The 27290-nt window shown below is 41.0% G+C and overlaps 1 protein-coding gene across 2 annotated transcripts in view; it reads right to left on the bottom strand.

The window, feature by feature from the left end:
* Positions 1-25904, bottom strand: part of USP3 (ubiquitin specific peptidase 3) — a 38778-nt gene extending 12874 nt beyond the window's left edge. Inside the window, exons 1-5 of one of the 2 annotated variants that reach the window (XM_059481944.1) lie at positions 25721-25904; positions 11172-11232; positions 9323-9454; positions 3357-3440; positions 1811-1892 (exon numbers count right to left, since the gene is read on the bottom strand). In XM_059481944.1, coding sequence (XP_059337927.1) covers positions 1811-1892; positions 3357-3440; positions 9323-9454; positions 11172-11232; positions 25721-25811 — 450 coding nt within the window. In that variant the 5' untranslated portion in view covers positions 25812-25904. Of the gene's footprint in view, positions 1-1810; positions 1893-3356; positions 3441-9322; positions 9455-11171; positions 11233-25265; positions 25422-25720 lie in introns of those variants that run through there. The other variant, XM_059481946.1, reaches the window with a different exon arrangement.
* Between the last annotated feature and the right edge of the window lie 1386 nt (positions 25905-27290).

The following is a 27290-nucleotide window of genomic DNA, read 5'->3' as shown; positions in this document are numbered from 1 at the left end:
ATCACAGGCTCTTATTGCCAAGGATCTGTGTGTGTGTGTATGTTACATATTCACACTCCAGTAGTGCTCAGTGAGAACTGGACAGCAATTTCCTACAGTGCCTTTGAAAAATTAAAGTACCAATCTTCATCCCTGTTTTCCCATGTCTAATATGCACAGTATGGCCACCTCCAGGTTGTTTTTAAGTCACCAGTGTGAGTATCAGTGGGATTCTGTGGTGGCCAGAAGGGTTTTTGAAAGACAAGACAACAGCATTTATTTGGGAAATAAACAGTCAAGTTAGACTGTGCAAATAAGAGGAAAAAAGAGAAGCAAAATACACATCATTTACAGCCTAGAACAATGAACCCACAGATGTGCCTGCTTTTCACCAAATTATCTCCAGGGTGGGTGGGGAGGAAAGGGAAGAAAAATGTGGACAACACTGCATATCTGATTCTAGAATCTGCACCATTTGGACACATTCCACTGTCCACAAAATACCACACTGGAAGATCATCAAATTTCTGGGCATTCTTCATTATTCTAACAGAATTTAAAAGCTGGGCTTTTAAAATCTTTTAGTGTCTTAAAGTGCAAACACCACAGTGTCCTGAGCACATTCTTTTCTCTCTTGCCCCAAGTGCTACAGCACAGCACTGATGCAGCATTGCCCCTGCAGTTCAAGATAAGCTTCAATAAGCCAACAATAAAAAAGAATCTGTTGTTAGAGGCAATACTGAAGTATTAATAAAACTGACAAAACAGCAAAGAGTAGGAAGAATAAAATAAGCATTTAGTTCAAGCTTTCTAAGTCTGTCTTGTCCTTATCTAAATGTTGCCTGGAATTTTTCTTTTGGTTTTTACTGGCTTTCAGTTTTCCAAACAGAAATGATGCCATAGCAAGAAAGCCCCACTATTTCTCCTAGGCTTCCTCAATCTCTGCAAGACTGGGACAGTGCAGGAAGTGCAGACAGCACATTCAGACAACCAGTGCATCTTTTAAAGTAACTAAACCCCTCCAGACTTTGCCAACAGCAACCAACTGCTTTGCTCCACCCCAGGATCCCCTCGGGCAGTTGTTCCTGCTGCTTTTGGTGACATTGCTGTCCCACAGCCCAAAAGCCCTGCTCCATCTCACCCCCATTTTCCCAAGGGTGAAAATTAACCAGTTGAATACAGCTGGGTCAGTATCTCCCCTCTCCATCCTCAAATTCTGGAAGAAATTATGAAAACTCCTGTAATCCAATCTGCACAAAAGAGACATCTGACTTGCAACATTCTTTGTTTGGAAGAAATGATGCAGCCCTTTGGCCATCTAGCCAGGGCTGGATCCTCCTCTCCTGGGTGCTATCTGCAGATCTGAAGTTAAAATTGCAGGAAGATGAAATGAGGAGAAGAAAAGCTTAAAAACAGTCCAGAGTTCCTCTTGAAAGCAAGTTTTCTGAGCTCTTTTAAAAAACTGGTAACATTTTTTACTTTTTCCTAACAATTACTCTTAGCCTTCCTCAAGAATGTACCTCCTCCTTTGCCTTCTGCACCTGGGACAATAAAAACCCAAAAAAACAGAAAACAACAAAAGCTCCTTATTTGCTCAGAAAACCAAAGCTCTGTCTTGACATGAAACCCTTCTAAAGCCCAGGAAGGCTCAGTCTACATCAGCAGAAATGCAGCAGAGCATCAGCCATGTTTCTGTGTGAAAGGGCTTCTCAGGTGTGTGGTCAGAAGATGCTAAAGAGCACCAAGAACAATTTGGGTCTAGGCCAACCATAAACCTCAGCAGGTTTACAAAAACCCTTTTAACTCACTGTACCAGATCTGTTGTACTTACATTTACTTTCAATAACTTGCTGTTCAGAGATGAGTTTTCCAATAGTTTTCTTTTCCTATGTCTGTCTGATGTAAAGGCTGAACTGTTGGAAAAAAAATTATAAATGGTTATTTACCAGAAAAACAATGTATTGTGTGGAATGGACCAGAGAAAATCAACTCATGTTTAACAAAGTGATTCCATCTGTCACCAGTTGTCTATGACAGCAAACAGGCTCCCCATTGCTGCAGTATGAAACTGGCTGCACCTCTCTCAGGGCACAGCCCATCAGTAAGTTTATGTAGGGTGTTCTGCTCAGGGATGTGTGCCTTCAAGAGTGGCCTTAGTAGCAGCTACTTGTCATCTAAAATACTCATCCTTCTCCTAGGTCAAAGAAATTAAGTTCTTCTGTCAGGAAAATCATCTAAGCCTTTAAAAATACCACTTTAAAAAAATCACAACAAAATTAAGTTACCAAAAATCAAGAATATGTGGAATGTTAGTACTTGTGTATTACAACTGACGTCTCTTACTTAAAGAAAAATACATGAAGTTCTAACATTTGTAATACTAAGTTACAAAAATTATTGCTTAGTCTTTTGCACATCAATGGAAATTAATGACCCCTCAATTAAAGCAGTTGATGACTTCTCTTTAATTTGATGCTGTAATCATAGCTTGTTTCAAGGTTTGGTTGGTAGGTTTTTTCCTTTTCCTTTCTTTTTTATTAAAATGCCCTCCAAGCATTCAAAAACTACCATTACACAGAATGGAAGCCTGCACTGTATCTTTTACCTCCCAAGAAGTTACATGGCTTGCATGTTTCCAATTCACTTCTCATTATACTTAAACATCTTTACATCTCATAATGTACCTGACAAGACCATCAAAAGAGGATGGAAAATAATGAAAATATTCATATAACCTACCAAGTAATTGATATACTTAGCTCAGGGAGGATCCAGAGATTTCCCCAGATCACAGGAATTTCGTAGCAGGAGTCCTGTGTGAGCTCAGGGGCTTTCTGATGTACATGGAAGCACTGAATGCACCCATATTTCTGCTTGGCATTAGGTAAGATTTGCAGGCCAACTGTGCAAGCACTTTTTGCTCTCTAGGACTGGCCACAGCACATATGCCACCCAGGATCAATTACCTGCTTTACAGTGGAACAGCACCAGACAGAGACAAAGGAAAAAATGTCTTTTCTGTGCAGTTCCAAGTTCATAAGTCTTCCTAATCTTTTTACTAGCAAATCAAACTGTACAATTAATATGAAGACTACTTCCACCTGCACTTCTTGAATTTCTCTGATAAAAAAAGCTTATTCTGGTTTTTTGACAAAACTCTGACAACAGAACAAGACATACGATCATGATCAATCAAATCCATTTGTTCTGCACCTCTGCTTCTCAGTGATGAAAAGGTTTTTAAACACAGTGTCAGATACACAGAAGGATTAAGACAGATGTAATTAGATACATATACACATACGAAACAAATACCACTTAATGATGCACTATTACAAGTGTGCCCAAGGCAGTCTGGGTGCAAACAAACTACTTACTTTTCCAAGTTCTGTAGGTGCTCTCTGACCTTCTGTACCAGGCCCAGCTTGGTATCATTGACTACAAAATCATCACAACGATAACTGCAAGAAAAACATTTTTTAGAATATGCAAAGCACCTCAGTGAAGCAGATCAAATCACACAAGTCTATGTGTGGAAAGCACCAAAGGGATCCAGTGAAAGATTATGGGAACTGTGGAGCACAACACCTCACACTGAGCTTGGATTCCTCCAAGAAACCCCCTCCAGCAGAAGAGGGTACAGGAACCATCTTATTACATGGGTTTTCTGCTAGTTTAGTTCTTTATTATAAATCAAAAGCATGATGTACTGCCTGGCCCAAGGCAGAATTCTAGTTCAACAAAAACTGAAACAGTGTAATGACAATCAGACTTATTAGTCCATCCACAGATTCATCAGAAAAGATCAACTGACCCCTAGTAAACAGAATACAAAGCTTTTATTAATTTTTAAACTATTTTAACATTGTAAGTTATCGCTGAAACCTGAAGTGCTGAACAGATATATACAAAACATATATACAAAAAAAAGTCTGTGCTATTGAAAAAACACCAGGGAAGATGATGGACTAAGAGATCGCTTGAGTGTTCCAAAGTCAGTCCAGAAGTCTGTGGCAACTTGCACCTCGTGCTTAACCACAAATATCATTCAATCACTCATCAGTTTCTGTACATACTGGGAAGTGTCAAATTACAGCTTCAAATTTTGGCAGGCAACTGAACAAGTGAGGAAAACTAACTTTGGATATGTTTAATATCAGAACTGTAGCTATGTCTCTGTCCCTTTGGCACAAGAGTGACTCAAATGCAAAATACATCATCGTCATCATCACCTCAGGCTATTCCTCTGCTGGAGCAGATACACATTTGCTTCCTAATTCAATGAAGCTACTGACTTCAGGCACAACTGGAATTCACAACACTCTTTGCTGCAAAAATCTGCAGGTATTGCCAGTGTTACTACGAACTCTACATTCTTGAAAAGGCTACAGAGTTGAGAAAGTAAAGGTCCTTGCCACTGAATGGAGCCCCTCAGATCAGTGTGTTCAGTACCTCTGATTTTTTCCTCTAAGAAGAGAAATTAACCTGATGCCTCTCAAGACATTGCACACAGCAGTTATGGCGTGGCAGCAGCTCTCTGGCCACAGACAGAAAACACAGCTTCCCTAGGCATTGTCCTGGGCAAGGCTGAGAGAAGATCAGAGAAAAGAATGAGAAACAAGTCTTATCTTCACTTGCTGCACCTGCTGTTGTGAACATGTGGAATGTGTTATGGAGATGTGTTTACCAAAGGATGGTTTCTTAATTGGCAAGTGGTGGTGGTGTTTGGATTGAAGGACCAATTGGCTCCATCTGTATCGTGACTGTCTGTAAGGGCAATGGGTTTTTTAGTAAGTATAGTAAAAGAATGTGATTGATCAGCCTTCTGGAATCATGGAGTCAATGCTAATTACTACCCAGATGGGGGGCTGTGACAACATTATGGGTACTTGCACAAGATCTAGAAATTAGTAAGATCACCAGTATTTCTTCTTTTACATTTTTAAAGATGGCCACAGACCAAGTTAGTTTGGGAGGGAGAAGTCTGTTAATGTGGTTATTTTTCAGCCACATCTTAGGTAGTCCTTGTCAGCTTTTTCAGCTACCTACAAAAACCTGGTGAGGTGCTCCTGCATTTGGCACTCCCACAGGAGCCAGCTCTCAGGCCCAGTCAGCCAGTACAGTGTGGGACTGCTGAGCAGGGGCAGCTGCACCAGCACAGCCACACTGCCACTAAAGCTGGAGTAGCTACTCTTGAGAAAACAGGGGATGGAAGCAGGGACAAGCTCACTGAAACCTTCAATGAAGACTTATTGCTGAAAGATAATTTCATTGCTCCCGTGCCCTGAAGATTACATTAACCTTATTTTTACACACCACTTTAGTACATGCCCCAAGACGGAAGAATAAAAACAAATACATCAGTAAATGTCAGGGTCCTTCCAACATGGAAAAGTAATTTAAAGTTTCACTTAGAATCAAGACAATCTTCTATTTCTCTTTTTAGTAGACAGATTTTTTAAAAACCTCTCTTGCAACACTGAGGATTCAGCACCACTACTAGAAATAACAGCATTATCTCCAAACTATTTTGGATAAACAAAGTAAACAGATTTAGAAGTAGTTAATGTTTTAGTAACTTAAATTTGCTAAGCCCACACACCTTAAGGGTAAACTGCTGAGAAATTACATCCTATATGTGAAGCTGCCATTCAAAACAGCTGCTTAATTTATGATCCTCAGGATTATTGCAAATTAACAAATACCTTTTTTGGATATAGTAGCTACAGCAACGACACAGAACAAATTCTATACCTTGCAGAGGGTCCCTTATATGGCTTGGCACAGTATTTTCCTCTATACACTCTATTTTTAGTACCTCTGCTACTTCCAAGACCTAGCCTCCTCTGCTTCTAAAATGGCATTAAGCCAGTGAATATATGCACTGCTCTGGGAACATGAGTGCTCACTGCTGTTACAGGGCTTAGCAGGGACAAACTTCATGCTGTGTTTAAAAGCCCTGACTTGATTTGAAGAATTTACAGGATAGCAAAAATTAAGAAAAGGTTTCCTTAGTTATACCAACACCTTATGTGAATCAACAAAGAGCTCAGGTTTTACTGTGTGGATAAAAGGCTTTTGACTCTTCTTATTTTCACTGATTGTAGAATGCAAAATAATAGAACTAAGCAGCCTCATTTTCCAATGCTCATGGCACCAGCACAATAAGTCTGGTTTGTTTTTTAAAGAGAACCCTCTTCACAGAGACTAAAAAATAATTTTTCTAAGTCCTTGACAGTTGGTTATTTTTACACCAGCCAGGAATACACACACACACACACCCCTGACACAGCTGTGTCCCTTTAAGGGGTAACAAGGAGGGTAATGGATGAGAAATCTGACCTGCAAACTGTGTCTGGGATTAAATGAACACAGGAAACATATTATGCAAATATAGCAACAGGGGAGCCTTTCTTCTTCAGTGCCAACTGTCTGTGCACTAGCACAGAGAAAACCAATTTACAAGAGTCCTCTTTCAGGAAAGTGGGGCTCTTACATGTATCATTTTACTTCTCATGCACAATAAAAACCCTAACACAGAAGGAGAAAGCACCCTCTGACAGTTTGAAGACAAAAAAAGATCTGTACTTCTTGCAAACTCTTTGTGTGTAGTACTTTAGAACTACTGAAAGGCTGAGTACCTCCAAAAAGTGGGATTCAGGACTCTCTCAGCAGTTTAGGTCTCAAATATAATTAGTCTGAGTGTTTAGTATTGCACCTTTTGTCTCAAAAGCGACCAAAGAATCAAGAAGTGAGCTGTACTCTTGTAACAAAATATCAACAAATTCTCTCAACTTTTCCAATGGTAAAACTGAGTATTCTTGCAGTTGAATAGGAGGACTGAGCAAGCAAAGAAGAAAACCCTCTGCAAAGACTGCATTACAGGTTATGGCATGGCCAAAGGAAGGCAAAGGATCAAATGCTGCCTTCTCAGAAAGCCCATACAGGCCTGTTCACTGATACCATCATGCAAGCCAAGGAACACAGTAAACTGGGATCCAGAAGATAAAAATGGAGTAAGAGCATCGTGCTCAACTTTGTGCAGTAAACAGAACTGCACGTAAAAATATAAAAGCCAGCACTGCATCAAAATATCCGCATTATTTTTACAGTAGAAATAAAATTCAATTAAGTCTTAGGATGGTATTTTATTGACTTTCAAATTATTGAGGCAGCCCACCCTGGTAGCATAAAATATTCATCTTTACATAAAGGTTCACTTAAAAGAACCACCATGGCATAAACTCGGGACTGCCTACTGGATTCATGTCTACCCTGCAGTTCACAAATAGGCTTTTCAAAGCTATTGAAAGCCCATTCACTCCCCACAATACCTAATTATGTCTCAAATTTAGCCAACTATTAGCTTTAACTGGCAGCAGCCTCCACAGTACTGTCCAAAATAAAGGGGGAAAAGTTGATCTGGATGCCTTCTGTTTCATCTTTAAACTTCTGTGCTCATTTCAACTGGGCACAGTAACAAATTCAAGTATCTTTCCCTGATTATCATGTGGAAAAAACCTGAAATATCCTAAATGAAAGCAAAGATAAAACTGCTTTTGAAATTTGTTCACCTTCATATTAGCACAGGAGTTATAATTTGCTGGTGAATTACCTACACAACAGGAACTCCCCAAGGCAAAGCTGGCTACAATTAGTTCCAGTTCATCCACAGATGACTCAGCCCTCGAGTACAGCAGAAGAGACATGACATGCTGAGCTGCTTCCCTTCTGTGCTCCCACAGACACACAGCTGCCCAGGTGCAGGGCTGGGGTCAGTAGCACATCCCACAGCCCCCAGTCTGGCTGCTGGCATTCTGCAAGGCCCACACAGGGTTTGGGATAAGGTCAGCAGGGTGCTCGGGCTTGCTGCTGTAACTCACCAAGCCTCAGCAAGTTCAGAACACTATTTGTCATAATGGAGATATAATCAAAGACTTCAAATACCCTGCTTAAATTCCTCCACAGATTATTACCTTCAGAATGACTGGAAGACGGTATAATTCAAACAAAACAAAAAGCCACAACAGAGAACTCAGCTACTAGCAGTATTGATTGGGAAAGTGAAACCAGCTTCTCATAGCTGTTGCAATGCTGATAACCTGTGCAAATTTACCCCTTGGAAAACATGTCTGTTTTCTCATGTATTCACACAGGAGCAGATAAAAATGCCAGTGATTAAAATAAAATGCAAACAATGCAAAATTCCCCTACATCACAAAGCTACTCAAACCTTTAGTCTATGCTTAAATACCTACAGCTGCTTCCACTATCTAAGCAGTTTTTTAGTTGCTCTGAACAACATTTCTTCAGGTGAAATCACATAACTGGGGTTTTACTTACAGGGGATAAAAATATTTGCTACAAAAGCATTTCTCATAAAACTACTTCATAAAACAGACTTTTTTTTCCTTAATGAACTACCCAAAAGACACCCAACTATTTGAATAAAATACCCATTAGAGCAGCCACCTATCCAGTAATTTTACAAGACTGTAACAGGGATTTCCCTGAGGTTTACACTGCTCAAATCCTGCTCTGCCATACTGCACAAGTAACAACACATGGGAAACCTGGAGCAGCTGCAAATGGGGAAGCACCTGTCAACACGTCTGCTGAAGGGGAAAGAGGATGGAGGATGCTGAGGCAAAAAGCAGAGCTTTCCACTGACTCCCAGTCTTTGCCCTCTGGGAACAAGGACCATGGGGAATGCAACATTAGCAGCATCAATATTAAGTTTCCCTAAACAGTGCATATCACACCAAGAACCCCACAGAAGGAATCAGCCCAGGCCACTGTGCTGTTTAAAGAAACATTTCTGATTGTTTTCCTTACTCTTGTTAGAGACTTGACGCTGCTTCCTGACAGGATCAGCCACTTTCCCAGACTCACAGAAAGTACAGGCACAAACACAACTCAAATTCAGATCTCTAGGACAGGAACTAGTGTAATAGTTTACCTTCTGAATTCTGACAAATAAAGGACATGTGAAAGGCTCACCAGCTTGATGGAAGGAGCAACACCAACCAAACAGCTTTTGCAATTAAGAGGTTTGGGTCTCCACATACCCCAAAGCAAAAAGAAACAACTCCTAACCCCATAGCACTTATTTCAGAAGGTTTCTTCTCTATTTGAGACAATTGACATGTGAGAGTTTAGTTATAGCCAGTAACTGTACAGTGCTGCAATACACATGGAAAAGCAGAGTGTTCCAAAAAGACAAGTCTGGAAAGCAAAAGATGAAATGCTAAAAAACGTGTGTAATATAATACTGCACAAGTGTCTGATGTTTTCACCTTCTAGTATATAAAAAGTTGTCAAATTACAGTGTTTAAACCCTTACCAGTATGTACTGTAACTACTGCAATCCATACACACAGTATGCTGAACTTTCTCCTGTTTTTCTGTTTTCTTATGATTGGTCATAGGAATCTGTGCATCTTCATAATGCTTTTTTGCATGGCCATTCACATATCTGAAATAAATGTAAAAGAAAGACATTTATACTTCTGAAGAGCTAATAATTTTTTTTCATTTAAAAAAACAGGAATAAAAAAGGCATCCAATATTTACAACAGCATTAGAAAGACAATTCATTTGTGTGAAAACACTGGCCAAATCTTGTAATGTTTTCCCCCTTTACTCTCTCCTGTGGTCCAAACTGGCCCCTCCATCTCCTTGACCAAATCCCAGGATCTGTGCTCCTAACAGATCAATGCACTTCCACAACTGAGAAAATCCTGCACCCCCTTTTCCCACACCTGTAGTGCCCTTAGTTCTCTGCACTGCCTTCACATACACTCCTCTTACAGCTCTACCTTTTCTCCCCCAGCACTTGTATTTGGGATCCCTTTAACAGAGAGCTGGCTCCCATTTTCAGCTTTCCCACCCTGCAGCATGATTCAATGTTACAGACATCGAGTTCATGAACTTGGGCTCTGGAGCTTGTTGTTACATAAGGGAATAAGAAATCTGAAATCCTGCAGCTCTTTTGCTGACACAATGAGCATTTTCATGCTCAAAGTTTGATAAACAGGAAATTAAGCACCTTTAATTAAAAAAAAAAAGAGCCCTAAGGTGTATTTTATTTTCTCGTTCAATTATTTTCCATTCTCAGGATGGGAGCTGTCTGGAAAGACAAAAAAACCTGCATAAATAACTGACTCAATATCTACCAACTGCAGATAAGAAAGGCTATTTGGAGACAGTAGTAATTTTTTTAAGATTAGTAACAATTAAAATATTCCAATTATTTATTGCACACCATGAAGTATCTCCCCCTCTCTTAGCTCCCACCAAGTATAAATGTATTAAATAGGTAAACAGAAGGGGAAAAAGGGTCAGTGTCAAAAACTCTTAATAGGACACATTATTAAACCTGTAGCACTTACTGATTCCCAGATCAAACAACCAAAACCTGGAGTTTTATGCAAACCACTTTAAAAGACAAAATCACTATGCTTAATGATGCTTTCCCAGAATAACAGCACACAGCACAGATGTTACCCAACAGAAGAAATCATGTTCACACCTCAGATACTGCCTAAATGTCAATACTAACTGCATTCCAGTAATATGTGCATCTCAAACATTTATGTAGCAGCACACTTTCTACAATTATCCTGACATATAAATTACAGCATTGACTATACAATTCCTTCACAATTTATTTGGTGTACTTCAACTAATACAGACATCAAGGTGAAGTCAGAAGGAATTCTGAGGGCAGCTACTCCTTACATGCTATGGCAATAACTTTAGGTCCAAAACTACCCTGCAGTACATTTAAGCTATTTTCAGTCTCAGCTAAATAGTTGCAGTTTCTCTCAAAAGAAGCTGTGCCAACTTGTGGCTTTGCAACAACTCTTATGTGTTCATCTTATCACAAATGAAACATCTTCCACAGAATGGAACTTTACAATAACCCACTAAACTATCAGCTCTCCACACACTTTTGGAACCCAGCAATCAAATTTGCTGCCCATTTTACTTTAAAAACCCAATGAAATAAAAGCCCCATATCTTGAATATAATCTCTGGACTCTCCTAAAGTAGCAAAGAACCATGTTAAGCATAAACATACAATGTTAAAGGTTTATTTCAGGGAAATTTTGAACTAACTGCCTCAGAGTGAAGCAACAAAGGAGAAAGATAAAGGTGTGATTAGATTTGCACACTAACACTGTACCCACCTTCCACAATGGACACTCGAACACGTCAGACAGACCCAAGGACTTTTATTTGACCGGCACACTAGAAAAGATTTAAAAAAAAAAGTGTCAAACAAATGAAGTCTACTTGACCTTAAAACACAATATCAGAATGACAAAAACATGGCAAACCTTCCAATTTTTTCTTTTGAACACAGGATAAAAAGCTATGGCGCTTATGTTTCATAAAACTTGTTCTACAAGAAACCATTTTACAGGAGATCTTGCAAGAAGCATGGCAATCTGATAATGCAGCACACAGAATAAATCACTGGGCAATGCATACTAATACAGACCATTTATACAATGTGAATTCCTACTCTGCAGTGCTGATACAGAATTTATCCATAATGACTTCACCCTCAGTCCTGCACAAGCAGCTGAAAAGTTAAAATGTAACACCACTGCTGTGCTTCACAACCTACTCAGGACATCAGAAGATGTTATCTATGTTTTTGGCTGTCATATTTTAAATCTAGAAAATTTAAAATATGGATATTTTAAGCTAAAGGGCTTAAACAAAAAACAAACAAACAAAAAAAAAAAAAAAAAACCCACCAAAAAATGAACAACTATCCATTACCACAGAATTTACAAAAATAATATTACACTTCCAAATACCTGACTAATATTGTGAGAAAATTAAAATAAAATGCTAAGTGCACTGCTACAAGGCCAGAAAACAAAAATAAAATACAACTTCGATTATCCCCAAAATACTAAAGCATATGATACCACACCCTTAAATTTTACACATCATAAATTTCTGCTGCTTGGAACAGCCAGTGAAGAGAGTCACAGAGGAGAGAAAACGCATTGGGAGCTTGAGGGTCTGTGAGGCCAGGGGGTAGAAAGGCAAAGAGAACAGGACTGACCCTGGCTGTACATGTAAATGACTTATATTGTTATTCATTGTGGGAAAGGCTGAGAACAGCCCTCCCTTTCTGGAGTCACACCTTAAAACAAGAACTGAAGCAGCGCCGAAGCTGCTCCAGGACAGGATCATCTGAGCAGGCTAATGCAGGACTTGTAGCAAAACCCAAAATACAGCTCACCAAGCTACAAACCACGGTACATAGTCTTGGATCTTAACAGTTTACTATCAGAGAAAACCAGGCTAAGAAAAGTGGTTTCTTTATCAAATTAAATGTTCATTTTTAATGGAAGGGGTCAATTTTTATTCAGCAGAGAACTGGCAAGCTCAGCTATTTAGAAGAGTTAATACATTTTTCCACTACCAGATTTTACCTTTTTGATTTAAATCGGGTGGGGGAAAAAAAGAGTACACTGCTTTTTAAACAACTTTTTTCTGCATTTGACTTTATTATTACAAATAGCTGCTGCATTTCAATTCAAAAGCTAAAAAACCAAGGCACGTTTAAAATGAGAATGTTGCAGTGTTATGTGGGGGGAAAGGCACATTCTCCAGAAATATTTTATGAAGTAATTCCTTCAAAGTCTTTACTCAAGACTCCAGAACTGCTTCCTTCAGATACTTTACTGGAGAAACAGATTTTCTCACGGGTCTCAGCTATCTGGCATTGGTTCTGCAAAACCCAATTTTTCTATTTCTAAAGCTGCTTATTCCCACAGCTGTAATGGTCATCCTGCAATAGAGAGAGGGCAGTCAGGTAGAGCTGCTTTGATTTACATTTCAACTCAGGAACATGGAAGAAGTTTGTCTAATTCAACCAAAACATTACCAAGAAACCCAAAATTTAACACTGGCAAACAGAAGAGAAAGGGAAGATCTTAAAAACAGCTATGACAAATTAAAAATGGGCTAAAGGAACCACTGGTCTACCCTGATCCAATATTATTTGCTTGAATTTACAAACAGCAATGTAAAATATTAACCAGAAGCAAAGAAAAAGAAGCCAAAACCATTCATGCACTTAATCTGTGTTTAAGTGCTGTTTGAAGAAAGCATTACTTTACACTTTCCATGTCAGGAACACAAAAAAGGTCATCCTAGGATTAAAATCCTAGCAGAAATTTCCCACTGTGAAATAACATGTTTGCTTTCACTATGTTATCATCTATGCATGGAACTGGTTCTCAACCAGTAGGTCAAAGCATTATGATGGAAACTATTACTCCTACTTTCCACCCCTACCAGACAATTACCATTTCACATTCAGGTACTTTAAATACCTGTACTGCTTGTTTGTCAAGTGTTAAATTATACTGGAGGAGTGCTCATTCTGCAGATTTAAGTGTTCTGAACAAAGCCAGCAAACAAGTCCGACCTCTGCACAATACCAAAAAAAAAATTCACATACACTAAAATTTTCCATCTTTCCTATCAGGGAATAGGAAAAGATGGTTCATTTGTTTACTTTAACTTTTAGGAAGAACTTTGCCCCAATTGCATCACATCAGAAATGTGTAGTTTATCTTCTGCACAAACATCTCCACCCACAATGAACTCACACCACATGGAAGTGACTCCCACTAAGATTAAACACAGAATCCAGAGTTAAATCTGTGACCTCCAATTGCTCTGTTCTCAGAGAATTACACAACTGATTTTTTTAAGACATTGCTGGAGATTGCATTCTGTATTTCTCTGAGGCTGGCTCAGCAGATAACTGCATTGAAGCCTGGCTCTCCAGGCATTCCTCAGTTCAGATCCTGAAGCAGTTATCATCCTCCTACTTCATAAATTAAATTAGACTGGAAGTTTCAGGCATTACTTAGGACTTTATCAAACAGGCACCATGGAATGCACAGCAAAATCGCAGTCACTGTCCAGAACTACTCATAATCTAAACTAGAGGTAGACAGTTTGGCTTCATGTATAAAGACACTGCACATTATTCCTTTCAGATGGGGTACTGACATGAATACAGTAAGCTTCAAAGTAGGCCAGAAGTGAGAGAGAGTGATCCGCAGCAAATCCCTTTTCAATTTGAAGAACATTACACAGCCCTGGAAGATGATCCCTGAAACAGATTTGGGTGTTCTGGACTTTCGGGTCACACACACTAAATCATGAGGAACAAGTTTCATTCGTATAGGTACTGATATATTAGCTCCATAATCAGTTTTCCAATTGTGATTTGGAGGTTTGATTTGTTTTTCTTTAAGCACTACTTAAAAAAGAGAGGAGAGCATTACATTAGCATCCCTTACTTTGGATTAAACTTAAGTTCACACACTGTAACCCTATTAAAAAAATGATCTGTCTTATTTAGTGGTATACAGACCAAGGCTGCTTTCTCAGCTTGGACAAAAGTTTGGCTACTGAAACAGTTAACAACTGCCTCAATTTGCTGTATTTTTAGAATAAATTCAAGTGGTCAGGCAAAGACGACACTAACGCATCAAAAGAAAAGGGAAAGCAAAGCTGCAACGCCACAATCTTAACTGAGGCTATTTGCCACCTTACATCAAAATCATCTCAATTCAGAAACTCAGAAACCCAATTTTTTATCATGTAATAGGAAGAATTCTTTTACAGAATGATTTCTCTGAGTAAAACCTGAATACTCATGTGTTACACAGTCTGCAAAGCCCTCTTTAAACCAAGAGGAATTATTAATCCATCCTCAGGAGAGTAAAGACTCATACATAACTTGGAGAACTCTCAGACATCCGTGCAGCTTGCACTTTTTGCAAATCACCCAGGTAAGGTTCACTGAGTTATGCCAAATAGAATGAGCAGGATAAGGCTAATCAATTTGGTGTTCTGTCACCACAGGGTCCCCACTCCATCCTACCCCCATTATTATGCAAATATGTACTTTTCGTGCTTGAAGTTTTTTCCTTATTGAAAACTGACTCCAAGCACACTTGTGTGAAGCATGACTGCTCCTGGCAAACACTGCATTTCTTACACAGCAAAGATGCAGACTGTCACTGAAGGAAAGTTACAGCTATGTAAAAATATACAACAGACCTGTGGAATGAATGGGTTTGTTTAAACAGCACATTGCATAGCTGTAAAACTGGTAATAGAAAAAAGCAGCAGGAAAAGGAAGAGACACACAGGAAGCAGTTTCTGTAAAGCAGCCAAGTTCAGAAACCTGCAAGATGCAGCGTCCGCCAGAGATGCGGCAGCAGCACAGCCACGGGATGAACACAGCGTGAGTGACCCCGGGCCAGGGCTGCTACAGAGCTGTGCTTACAGCCAGGGTTTAAAATAGCCCCTCACTGCTGCACTAAAGAAAAGGTCACCAAGTATCAGCACATTAAGAGAAATGCTTTAGTTCTTCTGTTAAAAGCACATTGACTAGAAACAAGATTAGGGTCACTAAACTATTTGCAATAGTCTCCACAGCCTTTGCCAGCCTGGGCTCAGCTCTCAGAAAGAGCTGCAGCAGCATTGCCATGTTACTGGCCCAATTACAGACCTCAATAACACAGTGACCTGCGCAGAAACATCTCTGGACTAACTGGCCTCCGGTCAGTTCACTGTATATTCACACAATGGGTCAGCCAAACCAAAACAAGCTAAACTGAATAAAAAAAACCCCACTGTTGCTCCACTCAGGAAGAAGGAACAATATTTACAAACTTGTGGCATCAGTGGTACACTGACACTGTGCTGAGGAAATAATCCCACAAACACAAGCACTTGGTGATAAACACATACCCATGCTGTGCCATGTGACACACGAGCCTATGCAAAAACCCCACAATAATACTCTTACAAGAGATGGACTGCTTTTCCTTTCCCATACCTTTACCTTAATTTTGCCTTAAAAATCTCTCAGTGTCCTGTTTAATTATGATTTAGCAATGGGACTCCCATTTTGCTCCTTAAAGAACCTGACAATTGCAGCAGAAGAGAGCTGGGCAGTCTGCACTAGCAGCAACATGCGAAGAGAAAACCAGCAACAATTCACACACCAACATGAGAAACCCCTTCCTTGTAGAACATGAACCTTCTGCTGTGACACATCAGGCCTAATAGTCAGGTGACTGGAAAAGGAAGTAAATGCTGCAAGAGTATCTTTTTAACCCCTGAGCAGACAAAAGTCCCATTCTAAACAAAGAATGCAGGAAAAAGGAACATTACAGGCTTTGAAAACCAGTGACATGTTCTACACTTAGAAGCCAGCTGGTTTTACTGCCCACGTTTTAAAGAACACTCCCATTTGTTTTTCAAACTTAATTTCAAGAAGTTTTTCTTTCTCTCCTTCCCTCTGCCTTATTAAAAGAAGCTCATATGTGCACTAAATTTGCTGTAAACTCTTAACTGTTACCAAAAAAAAATTCTATTTAACAATATGTTGCATAACTTTCATTTGTAAGACATCTTTACTGCATATTTTAGGAAAACAGCATTCTAGCCAAAATGAAATCAGATAGAAGGGGAAAAAGTTTTCCATTATACTACTTAAAATGTTTTGTTTTAAATTGAGCTAACACACATTTAACTAAACTAAAAATTAAGAAAATATTAAGGAAATTTCAATTACATTTTTATCAAAGCAAGGAAGCAAGTCTCCTAGTAAGCATTACTAAACATATAAAAATGTTAAACCTTCTTTCACAATGAAGAAAAGTCTCAACAGTATCAAGTCCTAGCCTGACTCACTCAAATCACATTCAAATATAAGAGGATTCAAATTAAAATCCAAAGAACATTTAAAGAAAGAAAGAAACAAACAACCCTCACTTGCAGCTATGGGAAAAAAACTCAAGTTACTTCCCCATCTTTATCTTTCAGCTAAAATCCAAAAGATCAGGTTTCTAGTAAGAAGATAAGTCATTTAGTGATAGTTTGTGAACTATTATTTGTGCTCCTGCATACCTGTACATGTATGTTCCTCCTCCTTGTGCTAAATAAAAGCATTGCTCAGTCTCATAGAAGAAATTTCACATGGTTACAGTGAACCATTCCCATTTACAGTGGAAAACCATGCACAATTTAGATACACTAAACACCTGTGTGAGAATATAAAGCAGGAGTAGGTGCAGAACTTCTCACACAATAGGGAGGTCACTGAAGTGCCCAACACACTCCTAATGCTGCAGAATATCAGAGAGCGAGGTGATCAGCTTCATCGGCCTGAAATTCCCTTCCCCACACTCAACCACACTGCCTTCAGCTCGGCACTCAGATTATGCAACCCAAATTCCACACGGAGAACGGGGATGTTACAAAAACGCGGGCGTTTTGTTTGCCTGTACTCGGGGCAGCGACGGGCCAGCAGACAGGAGGCCAGGAAACCTCCTCTGGGCAGGGGCAAAGGGTCCCCAGGAAGCGGCTGAACTGCGGGGAGGAGGCGCCAAACCAAAGTCAGGCCGCTCCCAGAAGCGCTACAGAGACACCGTTTGTTATCATGTGATGGGAAGAACTCTTTCACAGAATGAGACACCCCGAGTTCGCTGCTCGGGGTCAGGGACAGAGAGAGAGGCGGGATCAGCGCTGCGGTCACGCACAGACATTCAGCTGCCAGCCCACAGCAGCGCCACCGCTGCCGGCAGTTTCATCTCGCTGCGTGTCCAGGACAACGCAGCCGTGTCAGCAGTGATCTTCCTGCTTACACCAAAAATCACAAAATCACATCCTACCTGAAAGCACAGGGCAAGGTACGGAAACACAGGCTGACAGAAAGAAAACAATAGGGGCAGTCTGATCTTAATGAACAGGCATAGCCAAAAGCATTTTTTTTTTAATTACTGCCTCTATTTCTCTTTTACACTCTAAAAACATTTTTTAGTTGTTCGGCTACTTTGATAATTAATTAGCATACAATTTTAAATACGTATATTTTAAAATTGAATGCTTTTACCTTTATGTTAGAGCAAGACACAAATGCTCATTTTCAGACAGCAGCCAGAAAAAACACAGCAAAGCCAACAGCGTAATGTCATTTTGAGTAAGTCAGCAATTAATAGCAGGTCAAAATATGCAAGCTGAGAACAGAAAGAAAAACAGGGGAAAGACAGAAAGAAGTTTTCTTCCTTTCTTTTTATAACCTAGTCTAGTAATAATCTCTTTGTAGTTGCCACTATTATAATCCTACTTCCCCGATACCAGCAAAAGATACATTAAACCATCTCTGTGACCCCCAAAAACAAAAAAAAAAAAAGAAATGCATGGTGGACGAAAACATTTCCAGATTAAAACATGAACTGAAGGCTAAAACCCTCAAAAAATTAAAAATGTCAAGGTTATTGTGTGAAAATGTTATAAATAACTATGTAGTTATTGTCTTTCACTATTATTAGCTTTTGTAAATTATTTTCATATAGTACAGTTTGTAGTCTCTTTTGATATAGTATAATTTGTCGGCCTTTAATGGTTAATACCCTAATCTCTGTGTAAATTGTATATCTTAGCATAACAAATATATACATTATAGTTTAGGCTTTTTCAAAATATTAAAATAGAGGCTATGTACTGCGTATTATAACTCACTTTTGCAGAAGTAACTGTATTTGTAAAATAATAACTAATGCCTTTGTTCTTGTAGGTGACTGCCAACAGTGAAATAGCTAATGTTGATTGAAATTACTTGTAAAAATAGCTATAACATCTGTACGATAACACTGGAAAAAAACCAGACAAATACCACCCAAAGCACAAGGAAGAATATACCACAGACCCTTCAGCTAACAGCAACTGTCAAATCACAGACCAGGGGGCCTTGTGAAGAAATAAAATACAAGATTCTCAAAATCCCATCTGCATTTTGGCACGTACTCTAAGAAGCTGAGGTCAAGGGTCAAACTTGATAAAGAATTCTTGGAACATGTAAACTCAAAGGAATGTCTGAACATATATAATATTCGTTAATACACACTGGACCAATGCAAGGAGAAATTACATAGGAAGAGTTGTTACAGCTAATGGTGTGCTTCTAGCAGTTTGTCACACACCCCAGCACTGGGTACTATCCCTTTCATCCCTTATTAAACTTCTAAAAATTTTAAAGACTGACCTTTGTTTCTCACAGAAAAGACACCTATTTTGACACAGATAAGCAGATGCTCATATTCCCACCTATGAACTACCTTGAAAATCAGAACTTCCCTGTTTGATATTGATAAGGACCTTCAACCCCCATCTCAAACCTGAGGGTATCACCTTGCTTCCCAGGCAGAAAGCTGTCTGCTTGCACCACGGGACGGGCCAACTTCCAGAACCACCACCACCACCTTTTCTGCCAGGCTGCCTGGGGGAACTGGGATTAGATTCAGCTGGGTAATTAAATCTGCCACAGAAATCTCAAACTACAAGATCCAAAATGATGCAAGATATTCCAAAGGGGGTAACCCCAGAGGATTGCTTTGACATACCAGATAAGACTGCTAAGTGAGATGAGTACACTGCCAAGTGTCCTCATCATGTCAAGTACCATTTAACACATCCTCTTATAACCGAGGAAAATAACTTTTAAGGACAAAATCTTACACTACTCCCATAACAAGGGCACCATAAAGCAATTCCAATTCACTCTACAATAAAATCTGTTTCCTCCAACAATACTGAAGTATAAATCAGAACAGCCTTAACTAGTTTTCCGATCCAAATTTTTTATTAAATTGCACTTTCTAACCTTCATGGAGTATTTTAATTAATGGCTTTTAATCACTTTTTTTTTACCTAGGTAAGGAATGTTAGTTAAAACAGAAAGCAAAGCATGAACAAGGTACTAAATGAAGTGAGTGTTACTGATCGAATAAGAAATGGCTCAAAGCTTAACTTCATTCCAAACACTGGGTCTGAAACTTTTACTCTGTCAACCTCAGACACACGTGACAAAGACCCCCAAACTTAGCAAGTCTAAGTGTGCCAGCCTCAGCACCCTGACACCATCAGACAAACAAAGCATAATGCACTGACGTTGTTAAACACCTGCACACCCTGAAGAGCCTGGGAAAGGCGTGTGAAAATCATCCTGCCTACACTGAAACCAGCTGTAATGAGATTTACCCTAATCTGAGGAAAATCAAGAGTCTGCCATGCACACGAGTGTCTCATCCTGCTTCCACAATGTCAGACACTTTGAAGAGCCATTTCAAAGCACTGGATACTTACAACAGTCAGTAAAATTTGCCCTTCAAAGTTGATCTTCAAAATCATCATGAACATTAGATCTAATTTCTCAAAGGCAACGTATTAAACGTCTACTTCTTTACTCTGAAGCACCTCTTTCCCAATCTAATGCTCAAATTCTGTGATAGATTATGAGTGTTGTGTAGAACATAAACACAATTTTCAAAAGAAAATCTAGAAAATATTAATCACCACCAATTTAAATTTACTGACTTGTAAAAGATACTAAGCATCTGAAAGACTCGCTTCTTTTTTGCAGTTAAAAGAAAATTTCTATCTAACTTGAGACCAAAATGAAGACTTTTATCCTATCTCAATAAATGTGTATCTTCTAACAGTACTGGTTCCAAAGCAGCGTGCTCTACCTCACAGGCCAGGGTAGCTGCTCACCCCATGGTCAGTTCACACATCAGTAACCAATTCAAACAGGGAAAAAAAACAAAACAAAAAAACCCCAACAATTTTAAAGAAAACAAGTCTGAGTCTGAAAGAACATAAATCTAACAAGCTAACTTAAAACAACAATCAGGGAATGAATCTAAGGAGATATTACAACCTATAGAGTTACAAGCATTCCTGCATAGAAGCAGCCCAGAGAAACGAAAAGGTGCAAGAGTACCCAACTTTGAAATTGAAATTACTAAATTAAAAGGGGTAATTTTAAAAATATATTTACTTTGTTTTTTAAATTTCAGAATAAATCTGGTAATTTCCAGGCCCAATTAATTTTCCAGATATAGGGCAACAAATAATCCTCACACACACAATACAGACCATTAGGTCCACACACTGTCCATGATCTCACCCTGAGTTTGCACGCAGAGAACTGAAGTTTTCTTAGGAATAAGGTCCTACCTAGCCCTCTCCAGTTTCAGCAAGTCTTCCCTCCTCCCATATTACAGTAATAATGAAAAGACAGAAGAAATCAGGACCTCTAGTAATAAAACTGGAAAAGCAGACAGAGACAGAATTACTTATGGAAATGGAGAAGGAACACTAAGAAGCAGCTGGGATGGAAAGGAAAGCCAAGAGGGTAAAGTCTGTACCTGTGCTTTTATACTACACTTGTTTTGGCACTGACTGCAATGGTCCAAAGCCAAAAATCACAGTGTGGCAGAATGGCATTATCCACCCCAGTGAAAGCAGAACAGTGAGACTAATTTAACTGAGAAAACCAAATCTGATGGGGGTGGGCAGGGAAGCAGCAAACAAAAAAAAAAAAACCATCAAAAGCAGCCTGATCCAGTGCAGTGATATTCTTGAAAGCTCTGCTCAGCCCAAAACATTTGATCTCAAATCTAAATAAGCACTCAGGGATATCTGGGGCTATTCTGAACAAACTGAATTCACCAAATATTTTAGTAACTTAAAAGACGCACAAAGAAAGTCATTAACTCAGCATAATCACTGTTCGTGAGACCTCAAAAAGCCTGCTCGTGCTGGCTCTCCTGGCTTTCTTATTCCCCGTGTCATTTCCAAATCCCACAGCATATGTTTCTGACCATTGGTGCAATTACAGCTCTTATGCAACAGAAATCAGAATGCAAAAAACTGATGCCATATATTCAGCGCATATATTCAGCTTTTGCAGGAAACACCAGTCTAGAGCCAGAACTGCTCTTCAATACTTAACAAAATTGTGTTCTTTAACGGGGAAAAAAAGCATTCAACTGACAGTGATAAGCATCCTTCACAAGTGCAATTCCCCTTAAAAAAACCCCAAAATCACAGAATCTCTACTTCAGCAGGTGCAATCCTATCAGTCCACAGTTGTTTTTCTAAAGATGGAACTTCAACTTCTACACTGAACAACCAATGAGCCCAGTGAGAACAATGAATCCTCAACCACACGGAAAAAAGTTGGAAAACTGCTCCAGACTTCCGCAGGTGTGCTTACAAGATTGCAATCTCACTTAGGTGGGGCAGGGCTCCCTGTGGTTTGATGAGTCCATGAAAAGCTGTTGAGAAATACCACATCTGAGCTGTTCCAGAGTACTTTTCATAATTACACGATTTGCACAACAGTGCAGAAGGTGTGGCACATCGTACAAATGCAACAGCTTCAGTCTGACACAGAACCACCAGTGCCTCCAGCTACTCTGCCTCCAGCTTCAGCACAAGTTTCAGACATTAAAGTGCATGGAAAAACTGCACTCCAGTTGGGATTACCAGATATCTGCCCACATTATTTCACATGACAGCACTGATTCAAAGCCATTTTCAGTTTCTATACATTTCTACTTTGCATATATATCTCCTCCTAAATGCCCAATGACAACAACAACCTGCCTGTAGATCTGCAGAAAAAAAAAAAAAAAAAGCCCAACAAAAAACATTCTGCACTCTTTTTTGATAATTCTGAAGCTTCTCAAAGCAAATACTGCTTTGCTGCTTTCTGCACTGCTTCCTGTACACAGCAGGCCTGACAGGATTAAACACCCAGGGGAAAGCACACCACTTTCTGAATGGGCGGCCCTAAACTCTCTGATTTCCAAACTACCTAACAGGAGCGTAACAGAAAGCAGAGACACTTAAAAATGAACATATGCATTACTTATTAACTGAGAGCAAACCCGTTGATATTTGGATCACACCCTTGCTGGCAATGCTTCCTCCCAGTGCTTTTTTGAGAATCTTCCTTCATCACAAGGCCTAATACAGCTCTGGCAGGAAGCTTTCAAGGGAAACTTATTCAGGCCATCGGAGAGCAGCTCAGGCTGCACACACTCCTCTGACTTGCTGCCTTCAGCAAGGCTGGCTGCCAAATACCAGCACCAAATGCAACACTCCTCCACTACACAGTGACACAATATTCAAGATCAAGTAACAATATTTAAAAGTGCCTCCATATTACCTTGTGAAGTTATTGTTGCAATCAAGAGTTTTTGGGGAGAGACAAGGAAAAGATACTTGACCAGTGTACATCACTCAGCATGGCAGCTACAGCTCCACAAATCTCTAGAACCTCAGATAATGACAAAAATAGCCACTGGCAGTCTGAACTAAAACTCACTCTCCAACCTATTCTGCAACATTTTGCTATCACTGGCACATCAGGTGGCTGCCAGAAAGTTTCCTGGATCACTATCCTTTTCTGGGAAGGTCAGCAACAATTACGAACAGGACTGACAAGTCCTGAGTTAGTTTAAGACAGCATACTTGATGAGAGATGCTCTGTAATTACAGACTGCAGAAAACTGCCTTCCAAATATTTTTCAACAACTGGGACACTACCACCACCAAACAGAACTAAAACGACACAATCTTAGAAAATAGCATCAAAAGTGATAGCAAATGCATTAAATTTTGACAAGGTATTCATTTACATGCAGCATTGACTGTTTAATTTTATATTACAACGTTCCATCAAATAAGACATAGTATCTAGTGTGACTTGACATAAACCAGTACTACATATCTTTAAAAAAAAATAAAAGTCACCAAAACGAGTACAAACAAGAAGACAGCACTCTACATACCATTAAGCAGTTAATGTAGCAATAATCACATACTGCTAGCTGGAACTGAGAACTGAGGCACTACAGCTTTAGTATACCAGTAGAAATACAAGAGGTATTTTTAAAAACCCCACAATTTCATTTGCTTTAAAGTAACAAGAGCCTGCTGTTTTTTCACTGGACTGCCCTAAATACAATGTACTTAGCTTTTTCCTCTAGCCATTGTTAAGACTTCTACAGCTATCTACGCGAGTACTGTGTCATTTATCTTTATTTTCTTAAAAAGCATTACAAACAAAAAACTCCCTTAGATGCGGTGCCATCATTATTCAGTTCCCAAAAAGCCCTCACATCTTACTCCTGCCTCAGTGCTGTAAAATAACTCTGGTGATTGCCCAGCAGTTGGCTCTCCCTGTAAGTGCTGGTTTGGGAGAAACTCCTCCGAACAACAAAGAAAAATTTGTTCTAAGTGCTGAACTTCTTTGCTGAGAAGCAGAATGCATAGGAGGGTATCCATAAACTGGCTATTATTTTAAGCTATGAAGTTATATTAATACCTCTGAATATCTTTTTACTTTTGGTACTTTTATCAAAGTTCTCTGAAGGGTGGTTCCCTACTGCCATATGCTTCTCGTTGACAACACTACTTACCCGTGATATTCTGAAGATAACTTACAGAGTTAAACTTCTTGTCAATAATTTGTTTGTTTTTATAAAAAAAACATTAGGGACAACAATTTTTCCTGTACTCCTCCTTTCCTTCTAATCATTTCTCCACGTGACTCCACTGTAAAGTGTACATTCTCTAAACCAAAAGCATTACAGAGAAAAATAACTGGTTTTGCAAAAGGAAGCAGAAACACTACCACACCTTGGCTCCCGGAAACTGCAATCAGGAACAAGTTAAGTAAGCAGCAGCCTTCCCACACCAAGGCACTGACACTACGAGACAAAGGAAAACCATCTTTCCTTTAAAAAAAAAAAGGAACACCTTAAAATACACCCAGCCCTTCAGTGCTCCCTGGTCGGTCATTCCCAAAGGAGCATTTCTCTCGTTCTCTCCAGTGCCCACAGGCACAAGTCCCGCCGCTACTCTGGGCAGGGCCTATGTCCCAGTGGAACCGACAGAGCCGTGTCCGCTTTCGCACGGAGCACAACTGAACACAACTACAGCGAACAAACAGCGACAGCAAACATCGGGGGTCATCTGCGGAGAAAGCCAAGTGTAAAACACCTGGCGCACGGCACGTTTAAAGGGAATGCCTCTGAACAAACAAGATCATGTGAGGGACAGTAGTGATGACAGGATTATTTGCATTAGTAAATCAATGAGCAAAATACTAAAAAAAACCCGACCTCTTCACTCCTGCCGACTCACAGGCAGGTGAGCATGACTCCCAAACCCCACAGACCTTCACCTTCACTGAGATGTTCCTGGGCCTGAAGGGGGGTCCCAAGCGACGCCTTAAGCCGCAACAGTCTTACTAAAACTACACTCTCTAAAGTCATTCCAAAAACGTGTATTAAAAAAAAAAAAAAAAAAAAAAAAAAAACACCAAAAAAAGGAAAGTAATCTCAGACCAATTTGAAGAACGCACTGACCCTGCAGTTGCCAGCGGCTCCTCTCCCCTCAGCCGCGGTCCCGGGACAGAACCGAGCACGCAGCTCCTCCGGCAGACAAAAGGAGCGCGGAGCGCGGCCCCGCAGAGCTCCGCGGTGTCCGACATTGGTCCCGGCGGGACAAAGTCCGCTGCCCACTCCGGGCCGGACGGTACCGCGCTGGTAGCCCGGGGCAGGGCCGGGGGCCGGAGAGCAGCCCCCGCTCCTGCCTCGACACGCGGCTCCCCCGCGGGCGCAGCGGCGGCTGGAAGGCGCAGCCCCCTTCAGAGGGTCCCGCGGGGCGGCCCCGCCGGGTGGGGGCCGTGGCTGCCGCCCTCCCCCGCGCCCCCGAGCCCTCCCCCGCCCGCGGGGCGCCCTCCCGCCGCCGGGCAGCGAGGACAAAGGAACGGCCGGGCCACCTCGGGCCGGCAGGGCCGCGCAGCGCAGGCCGCACTCACCGCTACAGCACCAGGAGGAGGGCGAGCCCTGCGGGAACTTGGCCGAGTCGGGCGCGATGCAGACGCTGGAGCCGAGGTGCGGGCACTCCATGGCGGGCGCGGCGGAGCGGGGCGGGCGGGCAGCTCCTCGCGGCGCTACAGCGGCGGCGTCCCGCGCACAACAGCCATCTTAAGGACGGCCTCCCGCTCCGCGCCGCGCGCGGCCGGGCCGGGCTTTGCGGGCAGCCGCCCTCTCTCCCGTCCGCTCCGCGCCGCTCCCCACCCGCCGGGCTTTGCAGGCAGCCGGCCGCCCCAGGGCAGCGGCCAGGCGCGGCCCGGCCCGGCACACAGCGGCCTGCGGAGCCCGGGCAGGGCTGAGGGGTGGAAGGACCTTGAAGAGCATCCCCTTCCAACCCCTTCCACTGGAACACATTGCTCCAGGCCCCATCGAACCTGGCCTTGAACACTTCGAGGGATGGGGCATCCACAGCTTCTCTGGGCAACCTGTGCTTCACCACCCTCACAGCGAAGAACATTCTAATAGCTAATCTAAACCTGCTCTCTTCTAATCTGAACCCGTTCCCACTTGTCCTCTATCACTTCATGCTCATGCCCCATCTTTCCTGTAGGTTCCCTTCAGGTGCTGGAAGGCCAGAGTCAAGTCACCCTGAATGTTGTCTTCTGGCTGAGCAATCCCCGAAATTCTCTCGGCCTTTCCTCACAGCAGGGCTGCTCCACCCCTGTGGTCAGCTCGGTGGCCTCCCCCGGCCTCACTCCAGCCGCTCCCCGTCCTTCCTGAGCAGGGGCAGCCCTGCAGGTGGGCTCTCACTGATGGGCAGGAGCCCCCTCTCCCTGCAGCCCAGGCTGGCTCTCTGCGCTGCATGCACTGACCGCCAGCTCGTGTCCAGCCTGTCCTCCAATTTTCTGTTCTGTAAGATGCACGCCCTGAGGCTTGTGCCATCATTTTTTTCAAGAGCTACATGGCCTCAAATTTAGCTTGTTACTGAATTTCATACTCTATGACTAATATTCAAGTGGCAATAAAAGTGCAGATGTTGCGTAACAGCTTTACCAGACAATGCAGAATAACTCAGCAGTTCTCACACATTTGCAATACCAAAATACAGTTCCTTTTCAAATAGAGCAAATAAAGTCCACCAGCATAAAAGTGGGGATTTTTTTAATCTAAGGAACAGTGACAACCATTGCATATTAGGAGTTTTTGACCCTTACCTTAATGTGAGAAATGCAATTTTGCCACTGGTTTTGCCTGTTATGTGACTTTTGTGTAGACACAGAAAGCATCTACCTCAGTCTATTATATGTGGTACTGCACCATTTCATGGAGGAATACTTTAGAAACTGACAGTTCTGTATGGATTTTCAGATGAGATACTTTAAATATTCATATCAAAGGTGTCTTGGTGGTCACTAATCTCCTTAGCAAAACGTCATTCTTTACCCTTTGTTCTTTTTCACCCTGTTTACACAAGAGGTGGGGGGTGGAAATTCAGAGCATGAAATACCCAATTTTTCACAGCATCAGAAACTACTTGGACTACACTCTATGACATTAGTTTGCATTTCTAGC

Source organism: Ammospiza nelsoni, chromosome 14 (assembly GCF_027579445.1).
Source record: "Ammospiza nelsoni isolate bAmmNel1 chromosome 14, bAmmNel1.pri, whole genome shotgun sequence".
Taxonomy (NCBI): domain Eukaryota; kingdom Metazoa; phylum Chordata; class Aves; order Passeriformes; family Passerellidae; genus Ammospiza; species Ammospiza nelsoni.
This window is presented reverse-complemented; position numbering and strand designations above follow the sequence as displayed.